General features: G+C 42.1%; 1 protein-coding gene and 1 pseudogene across 1 annotated transcript in view; both read right to left on the minus strand.

The window, feature by feature from the left end:
* STK32A (serine/threonine kinase 32A) overlaps window positions 1–24,022 on the minus strand; it is a 313,145-nt gene that overhangs the window by 23,655 nt on the left and 265,468 nt on the right. The window contains exons 7-9 of the mRNA XM_073620615.1: window positions 16,232–16,321; window positions 10,170–10,267; window positions 7,862–7,978 (exon numbers count right to left, since the gene is read on the minus strand). Coding sequence (XP_073476716.1) covers window positions 7,862–7,978; window positions 10,170–10,267; window positions 16,232–16,321 — 305 coding nt within the window. The remainder of the gene's footprint in view (window positions 1–7,861; window positions 7,979–10,169; window positions 10,268–16,231; window positions 16,322–24,022) is intronic.
* LOC141131149 (glutaryl-CoA dehydrogenase, mitochondrial-like) lies at window positions 2,928–6,219 on the minus strand (annotated as a pseudogene).

A 24,022-nucleotide genomic window follows, 5' to 3' on the forward strand; every position in this document is an offset into this window, starting at 1 on the left:
ACTGAGTCTTATGTTATTTTCTGCTTTAGGCTGTATACCTAGCAGCTGCACTGTGTGAGTCTGGTCTCTGAGGTAATTATGGAGTTAATGGAGTCCTTTCCAACTGTGCTTTGAATAATGCAGATATTTTATAGGATGTGGATGAGAACTTTATTAATACCAATAAGTTTTAGCCTTCTTTCACATAATATCAGGTGTTGCACATATTACCAAAAGTATTGGGGCGCCTGCCTTTACACGCATGTGAACTTTAATGGCATCCCAGTCTTAGTCCGTAGGGTTCAACACTGAGTTGGCCCACCCTTTGCAGCTATAACAACTTCAACTCTTCTGGGAAGGCTGTCTACAAGGTTTAGGTGTGTGTCTATGGAAATGTTTGACCATTCTATCTGAAGCGCATTTGTGAGGTCAGGCACTGTTGTGGATGAGAAGGCCTGGCTTGCAGTCTTTGCTCTAATTCATCACAAAGGTGCTCTATCACATTGAGGTCAGGACTCTGTGCAGGCCAGTCAAGTTTCTCCACCCCAAAGGCGCTCATCCATGTCTTTATGGACCTTGCTTTGTGCACTGGTGCGCAAGTCAGGTTGGAACACGAAGGGGCCATCCTCAAATTGTTACCACAAAGTTGGGATCCTTTCAATTGTCCAAAATGTCTTGGTATGCTGACGCCTTAAGAGTTACCTTCACTGGAACTAAGGGGCCAAGCCCAAGCCCTGAAAAACAACCCCAGACCATAATCCCCCCTTCACCAAATGATTTGGACCAGTTCACAAAGCAAGGTCCATTAAGACACGGTTGAGTAAGTTTGGGATGGAGGAACTTGACTGGTCCTGACCTCAACCCCATAGAACACCTTTGGGATGAATTAGAGCAGAGTCTGCGAGCCAGGCCTTCTCGTTCACATCAGTGCCTGACCTTACAAATGCGCTTCTAGAAGAATGGTCAAACATTCCCATAGACACTCCTAAACCTTGCGGACAGCCTTCCCAGAAGAGTTGAAGCTGTTATAGCTGCAAAGGATGGGCCAACTCAATATTTGAACCTACGGACTAAGAATGGGCATGTAAAGGCAGGCCTCACAATACTTTTGGTAATATAGTGTATATGCCTTATCACGCTTCACATGTAGGGTAGCCCATTTATTTCAATGGGCTGCCCTACAAACAACAAACACAGAAAAGAAGTTGCATCTTTTTGAGCTTCAAGCATTATTTTACCTGCATGTTTTTTATGTGTTCAGGTGCTTTAATACAAGATTCTTACTTGGCACGTTTAAGGTGCCACTAACAATAAATGGATATTCTTATGTTTTTTGTGCATTTTGTAAACGTGCATTTTGTGCAAAATAGCACAATTTTGCACACGTCCATGTGCTACAGTAGTGTGAATGAGAACTAAGAACCTGCACTTGTTAGATTTTGTAGACACTGAGGTAGTAAATGTATTTTGCATCAGTAGTTTATGCATACAAAGAACTAATTGAATATTAAATTCTCCAACTCAGGAGCACCGTCTTTTGCCAAGCCTGGTGATATTTTTTGGCATGTCGTTGTGGTTCTCCTCAGCTCCCTGTCATCCATGGTAAAAATGCAAGTATTTCCCTGGAATCTTCTTCCTCTTGCCTAGGAAACCTATCAGCCATCTGACATATGTCTCCCATATATATTCAGTGGCCCACTACAAGGTCAGAAACAGTGGGATAAAATATAAAAAAAAGTTTTATGCCAATTGGCCCATTATGCATTATGCACATTTGAAAGTAGTAATGGTTGTGTTATTTTATCACTATAAAATAACACAAGCAAGGACAAAATATCAAGCATATGTCACAGACATGCTAGGCTAAAAGTGGGACAAACATCATAGCTTTTATGAATTGAAGGAGCAAGCAGTCACATTCAAAGGATGCGTATAAACAGCACAAACTAAACTCTGGGCAATTTATTTTTTCACAAGTCAGAAGCCTCAATTCACAAAGGTGTTTTTCTTTTTGCTATCACACCTTACGTAAATCACATCACTAAAAGGCTCAATTCACAAAGGTACATAACACTTTATTTATCCTGTAATAAGTGGTGTTTTTAACAACACTAATTCTAGTAAGCCACTGCCAGCTTTATTTTAATGGCTGGTATGATAAAATCAATTCAAAATCAATTCACAGAACATTACAACACAGGTTATTGCATCTAAAAATAACATGAGCTTCAGACCAATAATAGCGGTAAGTTTCAGTACCTTTCCATTGAGAAAAGCAAGAAAGGGAACGGTTTGAATTGGTGATAAAACACCACATTGTCCTAATTCACAAAGCTTTGCCATTAGGATAAGGGTCTTTACTTTTAGACATGTGACTTAATTATGAGAAAATAAGGCTTTGTCATTAAGATTTGCGCAAATATAAGGATTACACACCTTTGTAATATTTAGGTTTATGTTTCCAACATTTTAGGTAGAAAACGATCATGATATAAAAAAGTAGTTAAACCCCTCTTAGTGGATTGACCCTTGTGTATATTATTTGGCATGTTGTTTTTCAAGTGTTTGCTTTTTCCTATGTATATAAAAAAGGAAGAAGAAAGAAGGACAAGAAGGAAAATGATGATGATGAGAAAGATGTAGGTAGGGAAGAGAAGAAGATACATTTTGAACACAAAGACATAAAAATGTGATTGTATTTATAGATGATCTACTGTAGTTGAGTGACAACCAGAATCAACAAAAAGCAAATAATATCAATTGTGTCTGCATGTCACTAATGAAATGTTGGGATATAAACTGCATTTTCAAATGTGTAGTATGGCAAAGTCCATTGGAAATCCTGCTGTACTTTGAATGTCTGTAACTAATGACCAGAACTCTGGCTGGCAGTCTAGTAATACATCCATTAACTGTTTGAAAACATCAGACTGATTGCTTAGGATTTCTTATTTTGTTAAAACCTGTAATCTGGTTATAGCTCATCCCAGGATCAAAGCATGGGCACCATGTGTACCTTCATATGTGTTCACAGCCTCCAGGTTCATAACACCTCTGATTTTGTGGTACTCCTCACAAATCCCATTCCCGCCAAGCATATCCTGAGCCTAATGAGCGATATCAAAGGCCAAGCGATATCCAAATCTACATGAGTTCCTCTTCAAAAGTGAGATCATTTCTGGAGCATCTTTGTCCATGTCTTTCAGTCTCCCCTGCTGTAAGTAGGCCTGCAGACCGATGGTGATCTCTGTTAGCACATATGCCATCTAAATGGAAACAGAACTCTGCAGCACCCAGAGCACCAAGAGCACCCCAAGTTATTCCATATAAGGCGTTATTCAGACAACTAAATGGCCCCCTATACCAGACACATTGAGCAGAAGATTTTCCTCCGGTATTTCTACATCATCCATCAGAATCCTACCAATGGTGGAAGCTCTCAGACAAACTTCCCTTCAATGTTTTGGATAGACAGACTGTCAGGAAAGACTTGCTGGGAACAGTAGTTCTACACAATCTGGTGGCCCCAAGTAGCAAAAGACTGTAAGAGATATGTGAAATCTTGCACCACCTGTATCCGAAGCAAGAGTAATAGAACCAAGGCCTGGGGCTTGCTTAAACCACTACCTGTTCCAGATAGGCCTTGGAAAATGATATCCATGGACTTCATTGTAGAACTTCCTCCTGCAGAGGGTCATACCACCATTTTCGTGGTGGTGGACCGGCTGTCCAAGATGGCGCACTTCATTCCATTGAAAGGAACACCTTCAGCCCCGGAAACAGCGCAAGTCTCCTGCATCTGTTCCAGTCTGTGTATGACCCGGCCTACCTGACCTTCCTGTGTTCTAGTCTCTGGAACCTCCTCTCTGTATCCTGTGTGTGGCTTCCTGACACGAGCCTGTTCCAGTCTTCAGCCAAGTCTGCTGTCTCCGATCTGCTGACTCCCAGCCACAGCATCATCCGGAACTCCAGACCTACTTCACAGCTATTGATCCTGCCAAGTACTCGTTCTACCCTGTACTCCTGCACCACCTGTTCATTCTTTTAGGGGCCGCAAGTCATGGGCGTAAGAGAGGCCTTCCTCTGCATATCGGGCTCATCTACTAGTTACGTGACAGTATCAGACAGCCATGTCTGAGCCCGAGCAAGGAACTTCTCTTATGGATGAACTTTGTTTACATCTGGCAGGCCTGACACAGGCTGTCAAGAGCTTACAAGACGGCTATACCTATTTGGAGGTACATGTTCAATCACTTTCATCTCCTGCTGTAACCCAGGGGCCTCCACATCCCTCAGCCGCCACAGCACCTGCTCCACCAGCAGTAGTGATGCTCCCCCCTGAACCTTGTTTACCTACACCTGAAAGGTTCTCAGGAGAACGCAGCAAATGAAGGGCCTTCCGCAACTCCTGTGAACTTTATTTTGCTCTGCAGCCATGTGCCTTCTCTTTAGAGGCTACCAAAGTGGGCTTTGTGATTTCCCTGCTACGGAATGAGCCTCAGTCTTGGGCACACTGCCTTCTTGAACAAAAATCAGCAGAACTGACTAACCCGACCACGTTCTTCGATGTCATGACTCAACTTTACGAAGATCAGGTGGGCATTCTTTTCCAGATTCTCATTCCATGTCACCTACCGGCCCGGCTCGAAGAACACGAAACCAGATGCCTTGTCTTGCATGTTCAATGACTCTAAAGCAACTGTATCCCCAGATACCATTCTGTCCACGGAAAAATTTCTTCTAATACAGGAAGATCTACTATCCTGGGTCAAACAGGCTTCCGTTGAAATTTCTCCTCCCCCTGAAGCAAAGTTGCTGGCAAAAGATGGCCTGTTTTGGCACGATGACAAAATCTTCATACCTGAGAGTCTCCGGGTCACCATACTTGAACTCTGTCATGACCATGTGTTAGCCAGGCATTTTGGCACATCCAAGACATCTGACCTTCCTGTGTTCTAGTCTCTGGAACCTCCTCTCTGTATCCTGTGTGTGGCTTCCTGACACGAGCCTGTTCCAGTCTTCAGCCAAGTCTGCTGTCTCCAATCTGCTGGCTCCCAGCCACAGCATCATCCGGAACTCCAGACCTACTTCCCAGCTGTTGATCCTGCCAGGCACTCGTGCTACCCTGTACTCCCGTGCCTCCTGTTCACTCTATTAGGGGCCGCTAGTCAAGGGCGTAAGAGGCCTTCCTCTGCATATTGGGCTCATCTACTAGGTACATGACACAGACCCCTTTTTCCTCTCTCTATTAGGAAGCCATGAACTTTGAGATCTTCACACACTGCCCACACAACACACAGGTCTGCAATGGGGGAATTAGTGATCCAGGTTTCAGATCTGTAAAATATATAGGTTTTGCTAGTTGGGTTGCATCGTGCTCTGGTCTCCATTCCAGCTGGAGCACTGCCATGACTTGATTCTGTGAGGCCAAAGCAGCCCAGCAACTCTCCTCTTGCCAATCTGGGCAGATATTTCTGTTTCTCTTCCTTTGACCCATAGGTGACAATTAGATACATAATCAACTAGGGCTGAACACTCCTCACTGAGAGAGAGTTGCTGTCCACCTTCTCCACCTCCCTCGCCAAGATCCCATATGCCACGTAGGAAATCCCAGGACACAACCGTAACCTTTAATTGTAGAACCCAGGACACTTAGCTCTACCAGCTATTGGGAGGACAAAAGCATTCAATGTAAAGTACTGTGAACTATATACATGCATTATACCTATCTATCCAGCAGGTGGCACTGCAGTGTTATAATGTGTATTCTATGGTAATGTATTTAGAGGAAGTACCTTCGTTCCTAAATGTGTGTAGTTGTATCCTCTGTGTTTCCTGTTCCATGATCAAAACATGCTTTGCTACCCTCCATGAAAGTAAAGATATACTCTGCATACAACAAGCTTCCAGCGCATGGTTCAATAACCTGCTAATACCAGTTTGGATATAATCTCCTGGTCAAATGCTTCTTGCTGATTAGCCATGAGAATTCTAGGTATCAGCTTCCCTTGGCAGTAAACTCGGACGCTGTCTCTAATCATAATCTCATCCTCTGTCCACTGGGAATTAAGAGAGAGCATCCCCCCAGTCAAACTGTGTCCATGGTTTTGTGTTTTTCTTTTCATTCTGTACGCTGACATCTTTCTGCTTGGCGGCGATGCTCTGTGCCCTTACCGCACACACCTGGATGCCATGGCTCACATTTCTTAACAGGCATAATGAGCTTCCAAATAGTGACATTATGGTAACTTCCCTGCTCTTCTCTGGCTGCTCTGCTGCTTATTGGAATGACACTGAAAATGTGCGATCGGAGCTTGTTGTCGGAAATTCCGACCGTGTGTAGGCTCCATCGGACATTTTCCATCGGAATTTCCGACACACGAAGTTTAAGAGCAGGCTATAAAATTTTCCGTCAACAAAATTCGATCGCGTAAATTCTGATCGTGTGTAGACAATTCCGACACATAAAGTGCCACGCATGCTCGGAATCAAGCAGAAGAGCAGCACTGGCTATTGAAATTCATTTTCTTGGCTGCTCGTACGTGTTGTACGTCACTGCGTTCTTGACGTTTGGAATTTCCGACCAACTTTGTGCGACCGTGTGTATGCGAGACAAGTTTGAGACAACATTCGTCAGAAAAAATCCGATGGATTTTGTTGTCGGAATGTCTGATCGTGTGTACAGGGCATTAGACTTTTTCATGTTTGTCAAGAGCTCTTTTACTGCAAAGTACAGTATGTTTAATTAAAAAATAAAAATGGATAAACTCCTCTGTAAAAAACTGATGTTTCCTGCAGTGTTGTTTTTTTTTAGAGTTAACCCTATGTTTTTTGTTGTTTTTTTTGTTTTTTTTTTTAGAATAACAGTACTTGTAGAATGTAAACGTATAAATTCTCAGCCTTTGATGTGACTGATACAGAAAAAGACAGTAGGGACAAGGAAATGTTCCAGACTCCCCAGGTAATTGTCTAAATAATCTGTTTTGTGATTATGTGAATTACACAGCTGGGGAAAAGACACTGTAAAGCCACTAGGAAAATAGCTGAGGAAATAAGAAGCTGAAAATATTAACTGAAACTTGCAGTAAACCTAACAATGGGAGGTCAGCATGACTGCTGACAGATGGTGAATGCATGCAACGACAGCCACTAGATCTTCTAATGCTTCCAAGAAGAATAACCAGTAAAAATAATCAATATATTTGCACTGTTATTTTGGGGAAAATGTATGGCAACAAATTATTGAGAAAAAAATATGATAATGAAATATTGTTTTAGATATGATAACCCTGTTAAAAGGTAGAATTACAATTCTGTCACTTTTATTTGTATAAAATTGATTGTTTAACCACTCCCATTTTATAAATATGGTGAAACAGAACCATGGAAGACCCAATAAAAACATAGTAAAAACACTGGAGCAAGTCACAAAAACATCTGTTTAAATGCATAATGAGTTTATGTAGATGCTATGAAAGGTGGCGGCTGAAGATACTTCTTAAATTTTTGATGATCTGTTGGCATGAGGTATGACCGTTGCAGAAGTGTACTATGATTGGGTGCCATCATTCACTGGACTTCCTGTTGACAATGATGGACACTTAATTGAAGGTCATTAGAGACAAGTACACATTCTGTACAAAGTTGGGCATGGTATAATTCCAAGAGGGTTTTATGGCAGTGCATAGGTGATGTTTTAGGAAAAGTGATGGAAATTCTTCAGAGAAAGATCTAAGTAAGGTAACCCTTTGATGGCTTATTGTTTAGAAAACACCCCCAATCTTCCTCTTGGGAAGAACTTCCCTGTTGGTCCTCCACCAAACAAGAAAAGAAAAAGCAAATGTCACCATCCCTTGAAATTATACACTGCATTACATCTTACCTTGTGCAATATTGAAATCATTTCCTGAGACCAGGCAGGTGGATAGGTAACAGTTGCTGTATGAAACACGTGGACAATGTCTGTTGCTGCAGTGCTTGAATGTATGTGAAAAGGTCTCTGGAAAACAGTAATAACAAAAAGCATTTTTTTATTTTACAAAGAACAGAAGAAAAGCCATCAATTACTGTATTTGGCTAGGATTGACTATACTTCTCAGCTTTTAGTGAAAGCAGGGGTAGGCTTCATTCTAGGCACATACAAGAAAATTACTGTTACAATGCTACACAAGTTGTTTAGAGATTTGATTAAATTAAATCTAATTAAGTTTAAATTAGCCATAAGAATGTCAGGAACTAAACAAATGCATACCTTTTATGAGCTTTCATCTGTGGCCAGCAGAAAGCTGTGCATGCAGGCAGAGGCACTTCTGTCCTGGCCATGTTTCAGACCCAGAAGCAGGGATCCATTGCAAAGTAGACGATGGAAGCTCCTAAAAATTTTTTTATAATGTAATCTGGTTTTGGCTGATAACACACAGATAGGATGACACTGCACAATAGGAGAGGCAGTATTGGGATCCCCAGCCAGCATGCAATAAATAATGGATGTGCATATCATTTGAAGCAATCTGAAAACCAGAACTTAGGCAGGCCATACACGATGCAAATTTCTTTCCCACAACCACGGTTGCAGGAAAGAAATTTGCATAATTTCTCCATCAATGCAGACAGCGCTGACAGGATAATCAGCAATTGCAAGAGAATCTGGCAGGCTGGTTGTACCCAAGTTGATCAATCGATCATCTTGGTACATTCAGCCTTCCCAGTACCTGTTCATATCTCGGCCAGTTCCTGATGAATCGGTTGAGATTCGAACCATGTATGGCCAGCCTAAGTGGCTACCAAAAGAAAAACTAACAACAATACTGTAACTGATGATTTGGTTAAATTGGTTTTAGTAATGGGCAGAATTTGGAAGGAACCTCTGCTAGTTTTTTACTTGTATGAATCACTGTCTAAATGTCTCTACCCCTGTGTTTTGACAACAATGTATACCTTCAGCCAGGATTAACACCTGTGAAGCCTACCTGACACAAAGGTTGAGGTTATGTTACAAAAACAGAGTAGTTACACACTATTTACAACTCCCACACTGTTGTTGGACAAAGCATCTTCCTTTTCATTGTAATGGATCAAGGTGTCAGGGAATCCTGTGTGCATATAAAGACTGAAGTATTTTCCTTACACTCAGAACTGAAGAAGTGGCTTTGAAGAGGCTAAAAAACGTCTTCAACATTTCAGAACAATTTCATTTAAATGTGATTAACTACTACTAAATATTTCTGTTGGAGAAATTTCCATTAATTCCTTAGTGGTCCCCCCAGCCAGAAAGTGAGATGAAAACTCTCCAGTAGAGACAGAGACAACAGTAACAAGAACATTTTTTGGTACCGTGGGGAAAAGTCAGAAGTACTGCTATGTCCCCCTGACTTTCCATATGGTCCCCAGAACCAAGACCACCATAAATATGTCCTTAGAGTTCCATGCTTTCAAATTATGTTTTTAAGTTTAGACTGATCCAGGGCTTTTTTTCAGCGGGAACGCGGGGGAACGCAGTTCCGGCACCTTCACCATTGACAGCAAGTGGTGCTGGGGTTTGCTGCAGGGTCTATTGATACTCACTGCTAGGGGATCTATTCTAGCTGGAGGGTATCTATTTTTGCATGGGGGTCTATTGTTTCTGAGGAAGTCTATTGTTGCTGGTGGAAGACCTGCTGTTGCTGAGGGTGGGTCTTATATTGCTGGGGAGTCAGTTGTTGCTGGGAGAGATCTACTGTTGAGGGAGGGGTCTATTGTTGCTGGCTGCCAGAGAATTTAATGATGCTGGCTGTGGGGAGATCTACTGCTTCTGCTGAGAGTCTATTGTTGCTGGGGGGGATTTTCTGTGGTGGGGTGGTCTATTGTTGCTGGCAGGGGCTCTATTGTTGCTGGTGGAGGCTCTATTGTTACTGGCTGCAGGGGTTCTATTTTACTGCTTTTCTTGTTATAATTACCAAATTCCTTACGGATTACTTAGCACAACAAATTGATACTTCGTTCCGTATTGTCTAAAAGGGCAGTACTGGGTAGGGGATGGAACCAAGGAACGGTGCTCGGAGGTGAGTAGGGGTGGAGAAAAGGGGTGGCTCAGAAAGGGGGGGTTCCTGTACCTATTTTCTGAGAAAAAAAGCCCTGGACTGATCACATACAGTGAATGTTAGTAAAAAACTATAAGCACAAAAGATCACACAAAAGTCTTATGAACTCACCCTGCCTCTTAGAAGCTCATATGCGGTAACTCCTAAAGACCACCAGTCAACAGCAAAATTGTAACAAATTTGTTCTCTTGGGTAAAACATTTCTGGAGCTGTACAAAAAACACAAGTGGTAATGAGTACACAATATGTACATAAAACTATATTTGAGATTATGCAAACATATATTGTAAGTAAGGAAGAGTACATTTTCTTAAAATGTATGAACATTTTTCAAACTAAATGTAATGTTGGGTATAATCAAGCTGTACCCTTTTATGCTTTGTAACCATTGCATCAGTGTCACACTTAAAAGTGAGTTTATAAATGTGTCTGCTTTAGTCAACACTTCTTGGTAAAATACAATTCCATATGTAATGTTACTTAAATTATTTGTTTGTGCCAAACTGGACCAAACAACCTCTTTCCATTACAGAATCATGTGGCTGTTGGGTGTGCTGTAATGTACCCTAGTAGCATTATATACATACAGCAAGCAGTGCTGTGTTACGGCAGCAGTACGGATGACTTTCAGTCTGCTGCCAGATATAAAGAGAGTTGAACTTAGTGCTTCTCCACCATGCAGGAGAAACCATATACTTTATCAATGAATACAAGGTTTCTTCTGATTGGAAGATGTCCCGACCTTTACCTCGACCAATTAGAGGAAGCCTTGTATTCATTAATACAAATGAAAGGCTTCTAGGGAATAGTGGAGAAGCATTAAGCCTGGCTAACTTTATATTCAGCAACAGATGGTAAGTTTCCCATACTGCTCCCGGAAAAACTTACTGTATTCAGCTAATGCTGAATGATCCATTACAACACATCCAGCGGTCACATCGTTTTGTAATGAATACAGTTCATTTGGACCAGCTTAGTCCAAGCCAAATATTTAAAGTGACAATAAAGTGATTGCAAACCTTCAGGTTATTTTTATTAAAACAATAAATATGTTATACTTACCTGCTCTGTGCAGTAGTATTGCATATTTGAGAAACAGACACTTGGTGCTGAAAAGCCCAAGAGGCATCAACTGATTGAATCAGTCGAATGAGCTTTAACATGGAAAGGAGAATTACTAACCTTCAATGGGTAAAGCCTCAGGGATAACCTACCTAATCCACCTAGAGATGCTGCAATGAAATGCAGGACAGCCATGTCAGAAGCCTGCAGGCAGGACAAACAGAGAATCTGAGATTTGGATGGACACAGTGACCAAGAGATAAACTCTCACTGTGCGTACTACCTCTAAACAATGTAGAGAGCTCTGTTTGAGGTGCTTTGGAGCAGGACAAAGAGAAGGCATTAAGGTGGAAAAAGGAAACCACCTTAGGGAAAAATGAGGCTCAGGGCTCTAAAACAAACTTGTATTTGTAAAGAACAAGGAAGGATTCTTTACAAGTTAAACACACCAGTTCTGAGACTAACTTTGCTGACACAAGAAAAACTACCATACGAGTAGGGAACAGCCAAAGGAATATCCTGAGTAGGCTTAAAGAAAGACTTCTGTAAAGCTGACAGGACCAAATATAGATCCCAAGGTAGGACAGGTGTGAAAACAGGAGAAGTGATTTTAGCCACCCACTTAACAAAGGCCTTTACCAGGGAATGAGTGGCCAGGAGTGTCTGAGGAGAGTGGCCAAAGTCAACACTAGACAACACAGGGTGTTCAAGGACACATGTTGCTCCAGACCAGTTTAGAAGAACAGGTTTGGTCCCACTGAGTATTGTCTAGGATAAAACTTCTGTGTCTTTTAAAATGTGAAGTAATCCTTCCAAAAGCGATGATGGAACTTGCAAAAGGTTGATTTCCTAGCTTTGAGCAATGTCAGAATAACAGAGTTAGAGAGACCCTGCTCTCTCAGGACTTCCATTTCAAAGCCAGTAAACGTGAAGCAGCATGGTAGACCAGTCTTTGGGACAGCAGGCCTGGTTGGTCTGCATGTGCCCACAGAGTGTCTCTCAGAGAATACAAATCAAAGGCAGATACAAATCTTGCATACAATCTTGTGCACTCTAAGGATTGTGTAGCAGCTAGGTGATTCTTAAGCCGCGTACACATGACCAGACTTTTCGACCGGACTGGTCCGACGGAACAAATCCATCGGACAATCCGACCGTGTGTGGGCTTCATCGGACCTTCAGTGGACTTTTTCTGTTGAAAATCAGACGGACTTTAGATTTGGAACATGTTTCAAATCTTTCTGACGGACTCGAGTCCGGTCGAAAAATCAGTTCGTCTGTATGCTAGTCTGACGGACAAAAAAGGACGCAAGGGCAGCTATTGGCTACTGGCTATGAACTTCCTTATTCTAGTCCTTTCGTACGCAATCACGTTCAAACCAACAGACTTTTGAACGTACTTTAGTCCGTTCGTGTGTGGGCAAGTCGGTCGTTTGAAAGTCCGTCGTAACGCCGTCGAAAGTCCGTCGGAAAGACCGTCGGACCTTTGATGCTGAAAAGTCCGCTCGTGTGTACGCGGCATTATGCACTTCCAAGATTGCCCAAGCTATTCTGTGCACACTTTCACCTTTTCTACTGCCCATGTTCCTCAGACATATGACTTGATGCAGTTTGTCAGTTGACTGGTCTGCTAGCCAACCACACACACATCTGTTGCTGGCAGCGAGATCTGCTCCCGCTTATGGCGGATATGATAGACTCTACACAATTAGGCTAATTTGCATGCAATTCTATTAACCATCTTGTACTCTGTTAGCCACCTACTGCAATTATAAAGAACAAGAAAACACAGCCTCTCAATGCCATCTCACACAGATTATCAGCAAACTTGCAAATGAGCATACAGACACTACTAGTATAATGCAGCAATCTTTCTAGGAGTTATTAATTCTTAGCTTAGTACACAGATGGCAACCTATTTTTTGATGTAATATCCCTAGGTGGGCAGTGCACAGAAATATATACATAAGTAAAACATACAAAGACAACAAGGAAAAGGTGCACAGATATTGGCTATTTGCTACAGAATAAAACAGATTAAGGATCCATGCACATTGGGCTTAAAAAAACACACTAGTTCTTTTGGCTGAAAAAACGCTCATATAGAACATTTTTGTACAGGTGTTTAGGAGCGTTTATTAGCATGTAGTGTTTTTTTCTGCCAGAAAACTCTTCTCAAAAATACAAACCAGAAGGGTTTTTTATTCCTGCCTCTAAACACTGAGCTTAAAATATGCCTCTAAACGTCCTAATGTGTATGGACACTTAGGATAACATTGAGCTGCCTCTACAGGCAAAATGCCAAATTCCTGTACAAGCAGCATTATTTAAGCCAGTGTGCATGGACCCAAAAGAAAAGTTTGAACCATATAAATACAGACAGGAGCACCAGACCAAAATCTGTTAAAAGAGTCCAAGATACATTTTTTCTGCTATATAAAAACAGCCCGTTGTGTTACACTCCACACCACATACCCAAGTGCATATATCCTAATTACCCAATCATGTTACATCATCACAGGGTTCTAACCTGAGTCATCATCAGTAATAGCCTCTATTGCACTCTATGTGTAATCCTGCACACATAGGTGGCTGTGTAATACCACACAATTTAAGCTTTCTGCCTGCAGTAAGTTGGAGGATGGTTCTTGGGAGTCTAGATGGGTTACCCCCTTAAAATCCATACCAGACTCAAAGGGTATGGTATGCATTTTATAAAGCAAGGGTGCTCAACTTCTTTAACAACCCTTTGCCTATTAGCCCAAGAAGTGGGCATTTTTGATTTGACATATTTGGCTCCAATTGACTTCAATGGAATTCAAGCATCCAACGAAGTTCATATGCTGGCCGAAACCTGAATTGAAAATGATGAAAATAAATGGGAAACGATTATGTCAAATAAAAAATGCCTATTTTCTGCTTGAAACTGAACCCAGGGCAGTTGAGCGCATCCCTGCTCTAGAGCAGTCCAATGGAGAAATTATGTTGGTGGTCCCAAAGTTTGAAATATGAGCTGTAGCATGGGCATTACAGGGGAACAGAACGTCCCTCCTCCCCGTTATCCTCGCAGTTGAGAACATGCAGCATCACTGCGAGTAACTCACTTTAACTAAAGTGAGTTTAGTTGAAAGTCTCTTCTGTCTGCTGATGTCTCCCCCAATGTTGGTGTCCTGATCTCTTAGGCTGCCCATACATTATTCAATTTTATGGTAAAACTTTCCCTTAGATTTACCAAAACCATAATATGAGGTCAAACCTAAACACTTTCAATTTGTATGCAATCAGGCAGGCCCTTGCACTACATAGATGAAGGTAAATCTAAAGGGAATTAAATAAAAAAAATGTATAATGTATTGCCAGCTTTAGGCAACTGATAGTTCAAAGATGGCACCTAAAGGAAATTGCATCAGCGGGCCAGAGTGGGGTGAAAAAGTGGGTAGGGTGCTGGTAGCAAAACCACTCCAACTATATTAAACAACAGAGTGTCAGTATCCTTAGCTGCTAAGCAACAGTCCACTTCAAAATACTGAACCAGTGGGGTCGAAAGGGATCATGTAGGGTGAGGGGAACACTGGCGAAGAGAACCATTTTCTCTCAGTGACATCTTCCAACCAAAAGAGTAAATTCAACAGCTAATTACAAACCAAGACATTAAATGGTCAGCACAAATGGTCTTTTGCCTTGTTTCTCACCAGTTTTATGTTTAAAAGTTTAATTAGCAACAAAATTAATAATTAAAGACAACACAAGTAATAATGCTCCTTCTAATGGTAACCATGGTAATGGTAATCATGGCTGTGATTACTTGTATACTTGTCATTAGATTTTATATAAATGTTATAAAAATAAGGACATTTAGCATTAATAAAGTCAGTGTTTACTCCACTCTTATTACAGGAAATGGAACAGAGTTCCTCGCTCAGTTAAACTAACAACCTTACACGACAATTCTTTTTAAAAAAAACAAATGGACCTGTACATTGTGTTACAAAGGGCTGCATTCCTACCTCTGCATTAAGTCAATATACTACTATTGCCTACCCTATCCTGGGGGAAGACTTCTCTTTGATGCATCCTATTATGATTTATTGTTCTTTCCTTCAATAAAAAAATTTGAACAAGGAAAATGTAACAGGAGATGCTGCAACACCAAAACTCTCAAGGAGATTGGAGTATACGAAGCCAGAGGCTGGCTTAGTCCACTTGGCTTCACCCATAACTTAGATATTAGTTTCAGCGGACTCATTTTTTTAAAGATTGATGTTTATATATTTATAGGGACATCCAATTTAGTACTATGCCAAAAAAAGGGGTGTTCAAATACAATTTACGGAAGTAAATTCTACTAGCACTGCAGGCTCTTACACATAAAAAAATAAAAAGAAATGATTAGTATGTCCTCTGAATACATCTAGAGCAAAATTGGTGTAGGAGAAACGGATGCCCTTATGCAGTAGATCTTTTCTTTTTAAGAAGGCCTCACTTTTCCTGGGTTCCCCCTTGAAGCTCCACCCCATGCAGAAGGGCATATAAGTTGGTGTTCAGTTAGCAGTGGGTTCACATTCATTGCTATGCTTTTGTTGTTCAAATGGCATGTGATGTTCATCTGTAGCAATCAAATCTTTCCAAGTACCGGTAACTAAATTAACAGCTGTATATAATGCTGTAATTATTGCTCCCTGATTCTTTAAAAAATCTGGTCAATGTAATCTTTAAGTAAATTATATAATTTCCCTTTGTCTCGCAAAAGGCTTCTTTGCACATTCAAGCATTAGTATATTATCTATATTGTTTATGGCACAGTACGTTTGCAGACATCTGCCTTGTTCTCTCAGATCTTGCCAAGCACAAACACCACACAAATCTTTGAAGGCACAATACTGGCTTCTGTTCAGCTGATTTGTCATGCGGTTTTGGTTCTGCAATGAAGATGTTGCCATAAGTGAAAGTACTAGAGCAGCTTAATAGCATTCTGGGAATGGCTGTATAATGAAATGGCTTTCAGTATCAATGACTCTGATACAGATATACACCCTTAAAGTAATAATCAAATTTTAGAACAAATTACAATGTGTTATTATATTAAAAAACAAAACATGGAGAACACGTACCCATATAAGGCTTTGTCCCAGCAACTGTTGTGATCTTAGTACCTTGATTGACCAGAGAAGCAATATTGAAGTCGGTGATATGTGCATGCCCTACACAAAAAAAGAATGACATTTAAATCATGCATAGAAATAAGCAGGAATTTGAAAGGTAATTTAAAACAGGATGAAACAGTTTTATAACAACCATGAGAAAAATAAGGATTTCTTTTTTTCTTTATGTCCACGGCAACAAATCAGATTTTATCTTTTGTCTTCAAACCCACAGTAAAAATAATACTCATTGAAAGTTTAATGGCTTCTAGGTGCAATACATGTTACCCTCCAACTTTTATCACTACGCATTTTAAAGCCATGTTATATCAAAACAATTTTAACTTAAAAAGCCTCGCACCAGTTACTACTGCATAGAGCTTATTACACCCCTAAGAAATTATATATGTTTGGATGCAGGCCTGATGATGAGTGCCCTAGATGTCGCGATACAGGGGACTTAATACATATGACGTGGAAATGCCCAAAGCTGGTTAGATATTGGCATGAGATCTTCGAAATAATTAACACCAAGTTTAGAGTCAAATTAGAGCCCGAACCTAAAATATGTATTCTGGGTTACATAAGCAAAGAACTAGGCGATAGGAGTGCGGTAATAGCTGTTGCAAGGTGCTTGTATCAAGCAAGAAAGTTAATTGCTCAATCTTGGCAATCAAGAACACCTCCGACCCCGGAAGATTGGGTCAGTACCATCAACTCTTTAGTGTGGAAAGAAAAAACATTCTTCACCAGGTTAGGTAACTATAACAAATTTATAAAGTTATGGAATCCATGGATACTAGGGATGGTGGGCTCCTCGTCAGTGCTACACTAGTGTTCATGAGTAACTGCAGTCCAAATCAGGAGAGGCGACACAGAATAAATAGTGTCCAGTAGAAACATTTAGAGAGTGTAACGAGAAGGGTAGTATGTTAGGAACTAGGTGTGCAAAAGGTTCGGCTCCTCGAAGGGAGGGTGGCGGGGGATATAAAATCCAGAAAAGGAGTATCCTTGCTAATTGTAATTGTTGTATGGTTATATTGTAAATGTTATATCTTTTTTATATTTTGTACTGCTGCAAATAATTTAAATAAAAAGATTTAAAAAAAAAATGTTTTACTTAGGGAACACATGCTGTAGTAGTTACGACAGTGGTAGGAAAGGGTTAAAAGGCGCTGAATAAAACACAAACACGTGGACAGTGCAAGGTTTGAATGCCTGTCATCACGCTGTCATTAGACAGTGCAGATCAGAGATAAAATGCACAGAGCCAATCAGAATGACTCTGTACTTTGTTTTACAAACACTCAGACTCCCCTTCCACTCCACAATAAACAAAGGGAAAGAAGTAGGGTTGATGAAAGGTATCATAAGAAGAGAAGTAGGCAAGAAAAGTAGGCAACAGCAAAGTCAAGGTGGTGGGTTGTAACCTATTTGGGATTGAGTAATCATTTTTAACCCTTTCATCCCCTTCATTTTTTCTAAATGTGAGCTGTACATCTCATCTCCATCCCATCTCTATAGTGCCTGTATATTAATGCCTTCCCCTCCCTTACCCTACACATTACCCCCTCATCCTCATTCTCCCACTGTAAGTGACTTGTATATGAACCTCTTCACCTCCTCCTTCTTACTCTCTGTATGGCTTGCACATTAAAGATGCACTGTAACTAGTGCAAAGTTACCAAGCACCTTGTTTCAACCACTTCAATGTTTTTTATTTCCAAAAAATTGTGGCAAAAAATTTGATCACTTTGGGATGTCTGCTATCCAAAAAGATTAGAGGCAGCAAGATTAAAGTGATATTAAAGGCAATATTTTTTTTAAAATAACAAACGTGTTATACTTACCTACTCCGTGCAACGTTTTTCTTACAAAGCAGCCCTCATCCTCCTCTCCTCGGGTCTCCCCGCCAGCGCTCCTGGCCCCTCTCTTCTGCTGAGTGCCCCCCAGAACAAGCAGCTTGCAATAGGGGCACCCAAGCAGGCTCGCTCCCAAGCCACTGCTCTGCATGTCTATTCAGCTCAGCCTAGACCCCTCTCTCTTCTCATTGGGTCACTGGCTGTGATTGACAGCAGTGGGAGCCATTGGCTTAGTCAATGAGGAGGGAGATTCCCTGGAGAGCCAAGGCTCTTGTGCACATTGCTGGATCATGATGGGGCTCAGGAAAGTATTAGGGGGGCTGGGAGGCTGCTGCATGAAGGTAAAAACCCTTGAGCTTTTAAAATCATAAATCACAACAATGACGCTACCTAAATGCTTAGATAAAATATCAGGCATACATGCAGTGTATTGTTTTTGTTAATAAGTCACTTCACTCAAAGACTTGCATTGAAAAGGAGCAGTAAAACTCAACAACTGTGCAACACTGTGCAATAAAAAAGCTGAGTCTGAATATGTACTAAGATAATACAGCTACCCTTTGTAAATATACAATTCCAAACTAAACACAATACAATGTTTCTTTAACATGAACACACATTATAAGATTACAAATATCAAGCTGATCTTTTGCATGACTTTAGAGACTTTACTTTCTGTAGCATCCTCTAGTGTGCTACTAGTGTTAGCAAAGGCAAATTTAAATTACGACTCATGGTAAGTTATATAAGTCAGAAATTGGGTCAGGTTACTGCAGATCAGGCTGGATGGCTCTACAGAGGCAGGTCTCTGGTACCTCCCCACGGATCTAGAAGTTTGGAGAAGCTTCTAGAAGTTAGTGGGTGGAGGCCAAGAGGGTCTGAACTGCATACTTGAGGGAACTTGGCCAATCCACAGGCAGGAAGTCCTGGCGGGGCGGTTAGGCCAACCCATAAATATGGTGGGGCAATACCAGCAGGAGGAGTCAGGTGGAAGATGGAGTATTGAGGAAGCTATCGGCGGCCTAGGGGGGGACCACTGGGGGGGGGCTCTGCCTTAGGCTGGGCTCGGGCTGGCTTGGGAAGATTCTGTCAACATTACAGTTTGAGAAGGAATCTTGCCTAAGGAACAGCAGGAAGCAAAAGGGAGAGGGTGAGTACATCAGCACATCCAGGATTCACAAGGGAAGAGACTGCCACATGTAACAAGCTTTCAGAAGGACACAGCTGTGCTTGATAACTTTTAGCCCTTGCTCTGGGAGATCTTGGGAGCAGCCAGGTGGGCTGGTAGACAAGCAGCCGGGAGGGCTGGTAGTTCCTGCAGACAGCAAAATTGGGAGCAGTTCATAAGGGAGTAGATACCCCTGCATACAGTTTACAACATACTGTGCTATTTTTCTAAAGGGGCCTGAGAACTACCATTGAGCTTTAAGGACTGAGGGCGTTTAGGAAGGAGTCCAGGATCCTGATTTTGTACAGAGGAAAAAATTTGTCACCATACCTTGTTTTCCCTCAAGTTGGGCATTCTATAACCCCTTTACCCCATCCAAGTCATTATCCCTAATAAAAACAACAAAAACAAGCCCAAATACTCATTTCTTTTGTCCGGATGCAAGTGAAAAATGCATGTTGCCTGCCTGTGCAGGAATAGGGGAAACAGTTACCAGCAGCCCTTATGGGGGTAGTGCTACCTTTCCAATTACTAATTACAGTTTAGGTAAAAATTAGGCTACATCCCATAGCAACTAATCCTGGTGTATAAGCACAGACCATAGTAACTCAAAGCCTTCATCTTCACTAGTAATACAGTAGTATAGTATAAAGAATAGGGTTGGTTTATCTACAAAAGGCTAAAATCTTGCTCCCTCATGAGAAGGTGGGAAAAAACCACGTGTAGCTATACAGTAAAAGCTTGGTTTGAGAGTAACTTGGTTTAAGACTGCTTTGCAAGGCAAGCAACATTTTTAAATAAATTTTGACTTGATATGCAAGCGATGTCTTGATATGCAAGTAGCATCATGTCACAACTAAGTATAAAAGAGAAGAGAGGCGCATCTAAGTGTAGCAATATGGTTAAATTTAATGAAGGTACAACATTTAGCAAGTCACATGGCTGATGATTAAAACAGGCACATCTAAGTATGCAGGCATCCAGGGTAAAGCTGTCCACATAGACCATCCTCCACACCACCATCAATGTCATCCCTTCCACACTGTGCTCCACAAGTGGTTCAAGCCTCGCTTTTAAATTGCTCTACTGCAGGATAGTCTTCCCGGTCACGATTGCAGACTGACAGCGGTAAGACCTGGCAGAGCGGAGGGCGGTCTATGTGGACAGCTTTACCCCAGGTGCCTGCATACTTAGATGTGTCTCTTTTAATCAACCATGTGAGTTGCTAAATGTTGTACCTTCATTAAATGTAACCATATTGCTACACTTAGAGGCATCTCTCTTCTCTTTTATACTCTGTAGCTCCTGCTGAACGTGCTTCTAATCCCCTTGTGGAGGTGGACATTTGTGGATGGACATTTTATGGTTACACAACCTATCACATTGCTATAATCTTTTTATATGGACTATAAACTGAAGGACTTATGAATAAATGGTTGTGGAACAAATCATCTGAGTTTCCATTATTTCCTATGGGGAAATTCGCTTTGATATACAAGTGCTTTGGATTACAAGCATGTTTCCGGAACAAATTATGCTTGCAATCCAAGGTTTTACTGTATTCTAGATTAGAAAATGAAAATTACATACAGTAGTCTGACACAGCTTTAAAAATGAATTGTAAACTGGTAAACCACCCATTGCACACTATTTTTTATAGTGTAAATTTCTCTTTAACCACCTCAATACTGGGCACTTTCACCCCCCTCCTTCCCAAACCAATTTTCAGCTTTCAGCGCTCTCACACTTTCAATGACAATTGCGCGGTCATGCTACGCTGTACCCAAATTTAATTTTTATCATTTTGTTCACACAAATAGAGCTTTCTTTTGGTGGTATTTATTCACGACTCCGTTTTTTATTTTTTGCGATATAAGCGAAAAAAGAGCGGAAATTTGGAAAAAAAAACAATATTTTCTTCTTTCTATTTTAAAACAAATCCAATAAAATCAAATTTTGTCATAAATTTAAGCCAAAACGTATTCTGCTACATGTTTTTGGTAAAAAAAATCCCGTTAAATGTATAATAATTGGTTCGTGTGATCACGGACACATGTGCGCAAATGATCATGTACAGATGTGCGCAGGTGACATATGAGTGCAGATAATCATTGGGACATGTGATTTTACTGGGACATATGTGGGGGACATGTGTTTTTACTATGTGGGGACATGTGTTTTGGGGACGTGTTTTGGGGACATTGTGTGTTTACTTGTTTACTTGTTTGTTTTGTGTTTTTACATGTGTGTGGGGTCACTAGACTGGTGATCAGTGAGTAAAAAGCTGTAAAAAACAGCTCATACTCACTGATCACCAGCCGGCTGCAACGATCCGCTCTCCTCTCCTCACTGACAACTTCCGTGTGAGGAGAGGAGAGCCAATTGCCTAGCAACCGGCTCTGTGTTTACATCACATGACGGCTGTGATTGGACATGGCTGTCATGTGATCAGGAGGGCCAATCGCAGAGCCCTCCTGCCGATCGGAGATGCACCGTATCCGGGTGACACGAGCGCATCGGGATCGCACCCGGTCCTTCCTTCCTGAACCTCCACTCAGAAGGAGAGATAGCCCACCTGGCCGTTTATGTGCAGTGGCCGGGTGGGAAGTGGATAACCACTTCCCGCCCGGCCTATAGCAGAATGATGGCTGGGCAGTGGTTCAGTTATCCTGACTGGGCGTCATATGACGTCCAGCAGGCTAACCGTGGGGACGTGCATCGCAGCGATCAGTGTTGCGTTGTGTCAATCTGACACACCGCCACATCGATCTCGGTAAAGAGCCTCTGATGGAGGCTCTTTACCACGTGATCAGCCGTGTCCAATCACGGCTGATCACGATGTAAACAGGAAGAGTCGTTGATCCGCTTTTCCTCACCTGCACCTGACAGACGCGATCGGCTGCTCTCCTGACGGGAGGGTCTGTGCTGACAGGACCACCAGGGATGGCCGCTACACTGGACCACCAGGTATGCCACCCTAGACCACCAGGGATATGCCAATCAGTGCCCAGGCAGCTGCCAATCAGTGGCAATTGTGCAGTCTATCAGTGCCACCTTTCAGTGCCCATCAGTGCCACCTTTCAGTGCCCATCAGTGCCTATCAGTGCCACCTATCAGTGCCCATCAGTGCCATCTATCAGTGCCACCCATAATTCCCCCTCAGTGCAGCCTTTCAGTGCCCATCAGTGTCACCTATCAGTGCCCATCTGTGTCCACCAGTGCCACTTATGAGTGCCCATCAGTGCCGCCTATCAATGCCCATCAGTGCTGCATATCAGTGTCACCCACCAGTGCCGCCTAGCAGCGCCCATCGTCAGTGCCCATCAGTGCCATCTCATCAGTGCCATCTCATTGTTGCCACCTCATCGGTGCCGCCTTATCAGTACAGCTTATCAGCTTATCAGTGCCCATCAGTAAAGGAGAAAACTTACTTATTTAAAAAATTTTATAACAGAAACAAAGAAAAACTTTTTTTTTCAAAATGTTCAGTCTTTTTTTATTTCTTTAGCAAAAAAATAAAAAATGCAGAGGCGCCTCCCGGAGGCTACAGGGGCAGAGGACTTGGCGGCTACTGTGACGGCTATCTTCCAAGAGGTTTTGGGCACTTCTCCACCGTCGCTGGAACTAGATCGCGTGCACAGAACCTTGGGTCCTAAATCGCCTGACCCTGACAGACCTAGGGACGTGCTTTGCAGGATACATCATTACAATCAAAAGGAGCTGATACTCCGCAAGGCATGGAAACACGGGGCCGTGGAATTTGATGGAGCCACAATTAAGATCCTCCCGGATCTTTCAAGGGCCACGTTGCAGAGAAGGGCCATGTTGAGACCCCTTTTGGATTTGGCCAGAAGACAGGACTGCACCTATCGCTGGGGATACCCCCTGGCGGTCAACTTCCGCAAAACAAATGCCTCCTTCACGTTGCGTACGCCTGCAGACTTACCAGCTCTCTTTGCCTTCCTGGGAGTGGAGCTAATTCCAGTACCGAACTGGCTGACCATCCTGCCTCACACTTCAGGTCGTATGGGTCCCGCCACTCAACAAAGAGATCGACTTCCTTGCCGACAGATCAAGAAGAAGAGCTCGGTCCCCCTCCGTGGAGGGATCACGGGAATCATGAGCATTGCTTCAAAAGTTGCCCTAAGTTGCCCTATTTTGGTTTCCGCACACATCCGACTTGGTTACCCCTGAACGCAGAGTTCTATCATCCCCCACTATGGAATGGCAAGAAACATTCATAATTCTCATGGCACATCAGAGAGGACTATTACTCCATATGGAGACGTGAGTACCCTACTCTCTGACCCTGTACTTACTACTGCATACGACCCCTGCTTGCTGATAAGAGACCGCCATGACATTTCAGACATAAATAGTGTTCGTGGTGACGGTGACTCTGAACTGTGTTGAACTGAGCCTAGAGCAGAGAGAGAAGCGCAGGCAGGTTTACAGGAACTTCGATGCCACTGTTTTTGAAATGAGACCTCTACACACCATACCAATATTTGGCCGTAGTGGCCGGTGCATTGTGCACATCGTTGAACAGTATGCCCGGAGGACAGCTCTTTGCATCAGAACATACTACTGACTGTCACTAGTGAGGTTTTATTGAGGATCGGGGTGCTTACTTCTCTGCTAATCAGCTAGAATGCCGAAGTCCTAAGAGGCTCTAATGTTCGATACCTCCTCTGCTGGGGTCGCTATTTACTAGGTCTGGGGGGCTTTACC

The sequence above is a fragment of the Aquarana catesbeiana genome, linkage group LG03 (genome assembly GCF_042186555.1).
Source record: "Aquarana catesbeiana isolate 2022-GZ linkage group LG03, ASM4218655v1, whole genome shotgun sequence".
NCBI classification, from domain to species: Eukaryota; Metazoa; Chordata; class Amphibia; order Anura; family Ranidae; genus Aquarana; species Aquarana catesbeiana.